Source organism: Orcinus orca, chromosome 1, assembly GCF_937001465.1.
Source record: "Orcinus orca chromosome 1, mOrcOrc1.1, whole genome shotgun sequence".
Taxonomy (NCBI): Eukaryota; Metazoa; Chordata; class Mammalia; order Artiodactyla; family Delphinidae; genus Orcinus; species Orcinus orca.
In genome coordinates, this window is record NC_064559.1 from 208,103,757 (window position 1) to 208,113,422 (window position 9,666).

At 62.6% G+C, this 9,666-nt stretch overlaps 1 protein-coding gene across 3 annotated transcripts; it reads right to left on the bottom strand.

The window, feature by feature from the left end:
* Positions 1-1,910: 1,910 nt before the first annotated feature.
* On the bottom strand, positions 1,911-9,487 carry ZBTB48 (zinc finger and BTB domain containing 48). Of its 3 annotated transcripts, none has more exons than XM_004272339.4 (11): positions 9,384-9,487; positions 8,095-8,791; positions 7,368-7,609; positions 5,101-5,212; positions 4,389-4,481; positions 3,944-4,030; positions 3,589-3,743; positions 2,983-3,119; positions 2,748-2,912; positions 2,387-2,475; positions 1,911-2,288 (listed from the first exon to the last, which is right to left on the bottom strand). In XM_004272339.4, exons 2-11 carry the CDS (start codon positions 8,782-8,784, stop codon positions 1,992-1,994), a joined length of 2,067 nt encoding a protein of 688 aa, XP_004272387.1. In that variant the 5' UTR covers positions 8,785-8,791; positions 9,384-9,487; the 3' UTR covers positions 1,911-1,991. The 3 variants fall into 3 exon arrangements, with proteins under 3 accessions (XP_004272387.1, XP_033288707.1, XP_049564835.1); XM_033432816.2 differs by having other exon boundaries at positions 5,101-5,215; XM_049708878.1 differs by having other exon boundaries at positions 5,101-5,215; positions 9,317-9,427.
* Positions 9,488-9,666: the final 179 nt, after the last annotated feature.

The window sequence follows — 9,666 nt, forward strand, 5'->3', positions numbered from 1 at the left end:
TATTTGGTGTCATTGCCTGTATCCTGCTGCTGCCGGGTCTTGGAACCTTTGGGCTGAGGCCAAGCGCGTGGGGCAAGGGAGGCAAAGTAGTATTGAGGAGCGTACTTGATGTCCCTTAACTAATGGGGAAAGAGGCGGGGTTCAGAGCGTCCAGGGCTCACGCTAAATGGCTTTGGGGGCAAACCCTTTGAGGCCCTTTCTTGTCTCAGTCATTACAAGGCATGAGGTAGTGGAAAGAGGAGGCCGGAGGTGGGAGGTGGGAGAAACGTGGGTGGCTGAGGCCATGGCTCACCTGCCCAAAAGCTGCTTCAACCTCCTCAGACTCCACCCCTGGGCACTGTGCCCAATACCTTGCTCCCCCCCCCCACCTCCTGAAGGTGTGGTGCTAAAAGGTGATGAGATCCCCGTCTCTTGGACCTGGCAGGAGGGGCTGAACCCTTAAAATAGAGCAGCGTCCCTCCCGGAAGAGGTCGTGAAGTGCAGAACATTCCTCACATCTGCGAGCCCACCCGAGGAAGCGGCCAGTGCCGGGAAGGGGGCATCGGGAGGCCATGGTTTACCTCGGTCACCTTACCAGATCTGAGGTGGCTCATGACCTGGCTGGCAGTTACCACACTAGGATACTTAACTCTCTTTTTACGTCTGAGCTCCCTAGTGGGCAAGGAGTAAAAGGAAAGATGGTTGGAGGGCTTCTGGGTCTAAAGTGGAGTTTTCCTCCTCAAACCCTGGGAAGCATTTAGCATAGCGTGGGACCGGTGCCTCTGGAATCCTCCAGTGATGAGGCGTTAAGTGATGGCTGACGCGAGCTCTTGGGGTCACAACTGTCACCACCCCTATTCTGTGCTCACCCCGTGCCAAGCGCTGAGCAGAAGCAGAAGCACTTACTGTCTGGGGCAGGGGGCAGCTGTAAACGTGTGCAGATTTTTTGACATTCCTCCCCTTGAACCTAAGGAAGGACGTTTTGGTGACTGCCTGGACCAATACGACGCGGCAGGGGTGGCACTGTTGACCTCCAGGGCCAGGTCACAGAAAGGCCTTGCAGCTTCGGCCTGCTGCGACGTTCCTCCCGGCACCCAGCCACCATGCTGTGAGGGAGCCCAGGCAGCCCATGGGGAGGCACCCCGGCCCACAGCCAGTGCCAACTTGCCAGGCACACAAGTGAGCCATCTTGAGAGCGGATCTGCCCCCTGGCCCCGAGGGCCACTCTGGGGTCATCTGTTACCCGGCAGTGGACTGGAACAGCAGGCTTTCTCATTTAATCCTCGAGCACTGTTACTAATTCCATTAAAAAGTAAGCAAGTGAAGCATTTAGTCACTTGCCCCGGGTCACAGCTCTAAACGAGAGCTGGGAAGGAATCTGGATGCAGGCAGTGGCCTCCCGAGCCCACACGCTATTCTTCCCAAGGATGCAGAACCTGGGTACCACCAGGGCCGCTTGCTGTTCTAGGCCTGGCCCTGCCTATGTGCCAAGCCAGCCTCCTGGACAAGCAAACCAAGCTTCTGCCCCAGGGAAAGGTCCTGTCCGTGGTCATGCCGCCAGCCAGGGTCCAGAGCACACTTAGCTACAAGCCTGCCTGTCCTCAGGCTCCCAGACCCACTTGGCTGCAGAGTAACGGGGCCCCTGTCTTGGGCCAGCCACCACCGCCAGGGCCCTGGCCACTGGTCCCGGTTCTAAAAGCCACATGGAGAAAGATGAGAGCGCCCTTGGCCAGAGGCTTGTCCCCCAAAGCTACCTGCCCAAGTTTCATTTGGCTGGGGTCTCCCAACAATGTGGGGAAGCTGCTGGCCGAGCTCTGGGGTGCACGGAGGGTCAGGCAGGACACCGTTTCTTCTAGACGACACGGTGGGAAAGCAGCACCTCCCTGGAGCCCAGGTTCCCGGGGAACAGGCCGCTGGATGGGCCAGAACAATCGAGTCCAAAGCCGTGTGGTTTATTGGGGGATGGGGCCAAGTGGGCTGGGGGCCGGGGCGTGTCGGCGAGGCGGGGAGGACTACGTGTCACAGTCCTCGGGGATGGCGGCCGTGATGATGAGCGAGGGCTCCATGACGCCCGGGCCCGAGAAGGTCTCCTCCGCACACAGTCTCTGGCCAGGGAGCTGGGAGGCCAGGCCACCCTGGGCCAGCGACTCCACGATGACCTCAGCCGAGCCCACCTCCAGCTCGGTGGGCGGCTGGAGCGCCACCACCACCATCTTCTCGTCCTCGACGACCAGGTTCCGGAGCTTGCGCTGCCGTGGGTTGTAGTTCTCCACCCGGTCGTGGATCTCCATGTGCCTCCGCAGGTGGGCCTAGCGGGGACGGGCGCTCAGGCTGGGCACAGAGGCGTCTGGGGGAGGGACTCAGGGGCCGGGGGGCGGGGGCAGGAGGAGGCTGGCCCCAGGCCTACCTGCCGGGTGAACTTGTAGCCGCATTCGGTGCACTCGAACTTCCTGACCCCCTTGTGCCTCCTCACGTGCACGCGCAGCTGCTCCACGGCTGCAGGAGGGAAGGGCCCAGTGTCGGGGCAGTGTCGGGGCAGTGTCGGGGCGGGAGCAGGGCTCCGGCCCGGAGAGGAGACACAGCCTGCAGCGGTGGTTCTGGGCCCTGCCAGGCTCTCCGGCGCCACCCTGAGGTCACTACTGCCCAAGGCCCTGGGGAGCCTCTGCCCCTGCCTGCGGGCCAGAAGCTTCCACAGTGGAGGAGCCTGTGACAGCCCCTGTGGCCCTCTCTCCCCAACCCGGGGCTCGCCCGGGGCAGGGCCAAGGCACCTTTGAAGGTCTTCCCGCAGATCTGGCAGAAGTGGGGCCGGCCCTCCTGGTGGCGGCTGGCCACGTGCCTCAGCAGGGGCCCCTTCTCCGTGAAGCGCTGCTCGCAGAACTCACAGCTGAAGGGCCTCTCGCCGGTGTGGGTGCGGTTGTGCTTGTCGAGGCTGGCTGCGGGACAAGGTGAGGGCTCAGCCACCGGGCCTTAGCCCCAGGACAGGGAGGGGACGGCCTGCCTCACCTTGGGTGCGGAAGGTCTTGCCGCAGAGGTGGCACTGGAAGGGCTTCTCGCCTGTGTGCGTGCGCAGGTGCATGTTGAGATTGGCCTTCTGGGTGAAGGCGTGGCTGCAGAACTCACAGACGTACGGCCTCTCGTTCCTGGCCGGGTGGGGACACGGGCAGAGGCGTCACCGAGGGAAGCGGCCCCCTTGGCGCCACTGCAGCTGGGAACACAGGCCGGCCCGAGCCACGGAAACAGGCAAGGCTGAAGCCAGCCGGCCTGGGCCTTGGGAACGGGCCGGGCTGCTGCGAGCTGCCTGGTGGAGAAAGGGCTTGGGCAGGGCTGGGAGAGGAGCACGAGCCCCATCCCGGGAGCCACGGGAAACTGAGAAGCTGCCCGGGGCGGGGGTAGGGGAGCCTGGTCTTGCCTGAAATCCCCTCCCCCGCAGCCTCCATGGCCCAGCAGGCTTGCTCATCCCGCAGGCGTCCCCACCCAGAAAGGCTGCAGGCACCAGACTCAGGGTGGGGGGCACTCTGGGGGAGTGGCAGCAGACTCTGCCTTCCCAGGCAGCCCGCGGGCCTGGAGGCAGCAGCGGGTCCAGGCCCTGGGGAAGACGGGCCACGCCACCTGTGCTTGGCCTTGATGTGCATCTGCAGGCCGTTTCGGCTCGACGCCCGGTGGCCGCACTCCTCACACACAAAGAGCTTCTCCCCACGGTGCTTGAAAGCCTCGTGCAGCTGCAGTTCCGTCCGGGACAAGAAGCACTTGGCACAGGTGGGACACTAAGGGACAGGGTGAGCAGGGCGAGGGTCAGGAGGGAGGGCCGCCCGGGAGCCCCACAGAACCCCCTGGACCCCTCATGGAGGAAACCGCACTGCCCGCCCACTCTGGACGTGGCCACGGCCGCCTTCACTGTGCTAGTGCCCGGCATCGGAGTGCGCGGCCCCGGTCCTCAGGGCCCTCAGGACGGCCTGGCACGCACCGCGTGGGGCTTGGGCGCTCCGTGCAGCTTGATCATGTGGCTCTGCAGGTCCTTCTTCTGCATGAACTGCTGCGAGCAGGAGGCGCACTGGAAGACAGGCCGCGGTCGCCTGAGGCCCCCAGGCTGCCAGGGCGGGAACCCAAAGGCAGGGCACAGGCCGAGATGCTCCCGACCGGGCGTGAAGGCCACACTGGGGAGGGCCTCTGGTGCTACGCCCACGTCGAGGCTGAGGCTGCCCTCCGCGGAAAGAAACGGCAGCCCTGCCCAAAGATGCGGGAGCACCGGACACGGGACACGGGACATGGGGACATGGGGAGGGAGGGCAGGGCTCCTCGATGGCTGGTGAGGGGGAGGCCCCCCGACATCATCCCAGGTAAAGGGCTAGGCGGGAGGGCCCCTGGGGCCGCCCCTCGGCCCCCAGCCATGGGGACAAGCCGAGCCTGACCTTGTAGGGCATCTCCCCTGTGTGGGACACCATGTGCACCCGCAGCTCCATCCTCCGGCGGAATGTCTCCTGGCACACGGAGCACGTGAAGACCTGGCAGTGTGAGGGGCAAGCGGGACCGGCGTCAGCGGGGGCCTCTGCCTCGACGACAGCCTCGGCCGGGGCTTCCACTCGCTGCTGGGAGTCTGCCCGGGGTGGAGGGGGGGGCGGGGGGGGCGCTAGGGTGGGAGAGGGCAACACGTAACCTGCTTGCCCTGACGCTGACCCTCGCTGAACGCTGCAAGCCCACCACGCCAGGCTGGGGGCCAGGCCGGGGACGGGGCCGCAGCCTGCAGGCGACAGGCCTCTAGGAAGAGGTGGGGGTTAGCCGCCGAGTCACACGGGCCAGCCAGGGGCGTGGGGGGAGGTGGCCAGGTGGCCTTTCTCAGCAGCCATCTCCCACTGAAGTACCCCTTTCTCCAAAGCCCAGGGGCCCAGGCAGGCAAACCCAAAATGCCTCCTACAAAGTCCCTCCTGGGCTTGTGCCGCCCGCCCTTGGGACCTGTGTCCCCGCCACATGTGCCAGGAAGTGGACCCGATGATATCCAAGGACCCTGCAGCACTTGAGTTTACAGTCCTGTCTAGGCCAGTCCCCTGGGGGCCCCTCCCAGGTGGCAGAGAGACAGAGGCCAGCATGCCCTGCCCGCCAGGACCCGGGCCGGCCCCCAAGTACCTGTTCCGAGCGGTTCATGCAGTTCCGGGCTTCGTGCTCCAGGAGGTTCTCCTTCCGAAAGTAACATTTCCCGCATTTGGGACACTCGAAGGGTTTCTCCCCAGTGTGTTTCCTGCTGGGAGAAGCCACGGGGGTGTCGGGGCTGAGCGCACCTGCCGCCCTCCCTCACCCAGGCCCCCTCCAGCACCTCTGCTGACAGTGCTGTGCTCCGCGGCAGAGGAAGACTGGACTTGGGCCGACGCCTGAGGCTCTCCACGAGGCTCGGCCAGACACAGCTGGTGGAGCTGCAGGGGTGAGCCCAGAAACCCTCCTCCCTCCTGGAGACTCTGCAAGGGAGGGCACGGCACAGCTCCATGCTGGAGGGGCTGCCCCAGAGCCACAGGCCGATGGGGAGGCCCAGCCGCCAGCATCTCTCCGAAGACAGAAATGATCCCGGGGCCCTGACTCCCTGGAGAAACCACGCAGTCTGCCTGGAGCTTCCATGGGCTCAGCCTTCAAAACCACAGCCAGAATCTGACCACCTCACCTGGCCTCCATGCTACCATCTAGTGCGGCCACGCCGTCCCTGGGCCGCTGCCTGGGCCTCCTACCCATCCCCTGCTCCACGCCTACCTCCCGTGGGGTTTCCACTTCAGGAGCCAGACGGGCCCTCAAGTACAACCAGATCGCATCGCCTCTTTGCTCAGAACCCTCTAACATTGGGCATCTCACCCTGAGAAAGGCCTGGGGGCCTGTGAGGGCACTGCTGGCCTGCCCCTTACCTTGCTGGCCCCCTCCCACCCCAGAGCCTCTGCTCTGGCCCCTCTCTGGCCCAGAGCGCTCTCCCCAGCCATCCGTTAGGCAAACTTCTTCACTTCAAGTCTGCTGGATTATCTCCTTTCTTTACAATCGCAACCTGACCCCACCCTGAACTCCCAGCCCCCTGGCACTGCTGTCCTTTTCTTTTTTCCCACGGCCTTCATCGCACTGCAGAGTCTCTTATCTGGTAGTTCAGGGTCTCATCGCCCTGCTGGAAGGCAAGCTCCACAAGGCCTCTTTGTTCTGCCCACTAAGGTATCCGGTGCGCCCAGCCACCAGGCAGACAGCTCACTGAATGAGCTAAATGAACCCTGACTTCAGAGCCTGGGAGTGGCGTGGAGAGAGCTCCGACAACCTGCCAGAGGCCATACACTCCTCTCATCCTCTGCTGCGATACTGACTGTCCTTGTCCCCTGCCCCAAAGACCTCAGGAGGCCATCACCCCTTCCCAGTTCTCAGGGCCGGTCTAGCAGCCTGCAGCCCAAGGTAAGGATGGGGTCGGTGCCTGTACCCAAGTCTTACACTGGGAGAGCGTCCAGGCAGACGCAGATCACAAATGCTCCACTGGCAGCAGCTGCCCCCAGAGCAGGGACAGCAAATGGGTTTCAGCCCCAGTTCCAACTCCATTCGGTCGCTAGTGGCTTCTGAGAGTGTCATACTGAGAAAACACGTATGGCCCAGCCTGGCTTGGCAAGAAATCGCGCCAAGTGATGTCTTGGGCTAAGGAGGGGCAAGACCAGAAGGCGTGTCACCTAGTTGCCGTCCCTGCAGGCCCCGCAGAGAGCAAGGCCCCTGGAGCAGCGCCTTCCAAGAGGATGCTCTGGGGTGATGGAAATGTTCTATGTCCGTCCTGTTGATTCGGCAGCCGGGACCACATGTGGCTACTGAGCCCTTGAAATACAGCTAGTGTGACTGAGGAAATGAACTTACTTAATTTTAATTACTTTGATTTTAAATTAAAATAGCTTCATGTGGCATCTGATTACCTTATGGGACACGGCAGTTTTAGACGAATGGTCTCTCATGCTCTGCTGACACCTTAGAGCTAACCTGTCCCCAGAAATGTGGGTGGCACCAACCCTAAAGATCGACATCTTGGCCCAAAGCCCACACTGCCAGGCTTTAGAAACACCTACAGTCAGGCCACAGCCACAGCACGGGGCCACAGGCTTCTCTCACCCCCTTGGGAAAAGCCAGCTGGAGGTCAATGTTCACAGCATGTGGAACCTGTTACTACGGTGTCCACAGACCCACTCCAAGCAGAGGGCTCGCAGGAGGGCGAGGAAGAAGGAAGCCAACCAAGGTCAGGTGCTCACTCCCCGAAGGCCAGAGGTCGCCAATGCCAGGCGCTCTGTGGGTCTGAGGTGGAGCCCCTGGCCCCTACGCGGCCCAGAAGTGGGGATGCAGGCCCCCTCCCCCAACACGGGAACAGCAGATGGGAAAAGAAAATAGAAAAACAGAACGTTTACCTGTTGTGAACTTTTAGATAATATTTGCTGAGGAACTTTTTATGACATGTGGGGCATTCAACCGGCACCGCTGTACCTTTTCTGTTCTCAGCAGGCTCGGCTGCCCGGGAACCTGCACTCAGGGCTGGCTCGGCAGCACAGGGCTTTCTGATTACGTTTGATTTCCTCCTGGTCGGCACAGTCTCAGTCTCAGAAACATAATCGCCATCCCCATCATCCTCAACTTGAACCACCACTTCCCACTAGAGCAGAAGAGGCAGCAGGAGGGAGCGAGGTCACCAAATTAATCAGCAGGGGTGCTGGGGACGGATCTACGGGGCAGCCAGCTCCATCCAGTTCCATCCCAAGTCCCAACCCAGGCACATCCCCAGACAGGTCCCTTCACCAGTGACTCTTCCCTTCAGGGTCCCAGGGCAGGCAGCATACGAATCTCGGGTTTGGAGAGCAGGAGCTCTATTTGTGGGTAACTTGGAAGTCTGCCTGGATTTCACTACCCTGGGAGACACCTGATGCCACCCACTCGACCCCAAGAAGCTGGCAGCCACGAACACGACTTGCAGAAAGGTCAGCCTGAGGAAGCAGGGTGGAGCTGGCTTCCTACATCTGGAGGAAATCTGTTCTAAACCCACAAAACAGATTCTACCTTAGGGTCCAGATTATCCCGGAAAAGCGTCAGTCTCTCCTCCCCACTCCTGCCTCCCCTGCTCCAGCATCCTGGGCACAGTACCTCGTTACTCCCGCCCTGCAGCTGGACACCTTCAGCCTCAAAGGGCCTTGGGGGCACTCTGCAATCCTCAGGCTCCTTGTTCTCAGGGGGACTAAGCTTCAGAGCCTGCTTGAGTTTCCCACGGAGGAAGGAGGGGTTCTCACTCTGAGGAGGGAGACCAAGCTGGGGCCTCTGGAGGCTGGGACTACCGCTGAGCTCCTGATCCATGGGGGTTTGACCCAGCGTCCTCGAAACTTCCTCTTCCTCCAAGCTTGCTGGCTCCTTGAGGTGGCTGTTCACATCCCGAGGGGCGGGTTTCCCCAGCCCGCTCTGGCCACTTGGTGCCTGTCCCACTGAGGCTTTGGGCTTGAAGCTCTGGCACAGCTCTACAGCCTCTGGCACCCGCAACTCCCTGGCTGCCAGGAGCACCTGATCCCGGTTCCCCGAGGTGAGGGCGAGGTGGCCAGTGTAGAAAAAGTCCAGCAGGAGGCCAAAGATCTCGGCGAAGCCGGCAGGGAGGACGACACTGCCCCCTGAGCCATCCCCGTAGAGGCTCTGGAAGAAGCGGCTGCAGCAGGCGAGGACACTCCAGTGCGCCTTGAACACCAGACCCCCCACGTCCAGGGTGGCGTCGCAGTACTGGCCCCGCTCCCGCTGCTTGTTGAGCTCCTGCAGAACCCTTACACTGTGCTGGACGAAGGAGCCGTCCATGGTCCGTCTGAAAGGGAGAAAGGCAACAGTGACCCCCTGCCCAGTCCAACCGATCAGTAGTAAGAGAAAGCCCCTGGATCTGAGAAGAGGGTAAGCGGAGGCACACTCTATTCAGTCACATTTATTATAACCAGGGCTTAGATCAAGGTTAGAAGGTGTAAGCTGACACAGGAACGGACTGAAAGCCTCCCTGGGGGCCGGGGCCAAGTAAGCAGCACATATCGGGGGTGGCCAGAGAGTGTGGTGGCGAAGGCGCAGGCGGACTAGGTGGGGACAGAGTCGGGAAGAGTGCTGGTGGGAGGAAATCAAAAGTTTGAGAAAAGAGGCGGGGGACCAGCGCGAACTCATCAGCCTGGCACAGCGAGAGGGCCCGACGCAGGGGAGGGTGGCGGCGGCAGACAGGTGAACGGGGCCCACGCCGCGCCCACACGTCCGGAATGGCCGGGCGGAAGGCGGCCGCGGTCACACTCCGTCAACAGTCACCGCGGCCCACAGCGCCCCTCCCTCGACCCGTTCCTCCCGACCTCCTCACCCGGGCCGGTCCTCCCTAAGCCAACCCCTCCGGCCCCAAGCCAGGTCGCCCTAATAGCCCAACTGACCAACTGCCCCGGCGTTCAGTGCCGGGCCGACCGTACAGAGACGACGACGCCGCCGCCACCGCCGCCGGACGTGACGTCAGAGCGCGCTGGTCGGGGCTGGATGCCTCGGAGGCGCTAGCCTTTACCTCCGGCCCCTGGAGGCGGTACCACGTAGATAACAGCCAATGGGGTGCAGGGAAAGGCGGGGCCAGCTCCGTTCCCTCGGCGCTGGGCCCGCCTCCTGGGGTTGCCTAGCAACGCCAAGCTGCACGTTGAGTCTACTCCCCGCTCGGAGTCCCGAGGT

Excerpts from the sequence above, each read along its gene's own strand:
- ZBTB48 (XM_033432816.2), bottom strand. The coding sequence starts at position 8,784 with ATGGACGGCTCCTTCGTCCAGCACAGTGTAAGGGTTCTGCAGGAGCTC. Across the intron at positions 4,031-4,388 it reads CAGGGGAGATGCCCTACAAG|TGCGCCTCCTGCTCGCAGCA; the intron begins GTCAGGCTCGGC and ends CCTGTCTTCCAG. Across the intron at positions 3,744-3,943 it reads GAGCGCCCAAGCCCCACGCG|TGTCCCACCTGTGCCAAGTG; the intron begins GTGCGTGCCAGG and ends CCTGTCCCTTAG.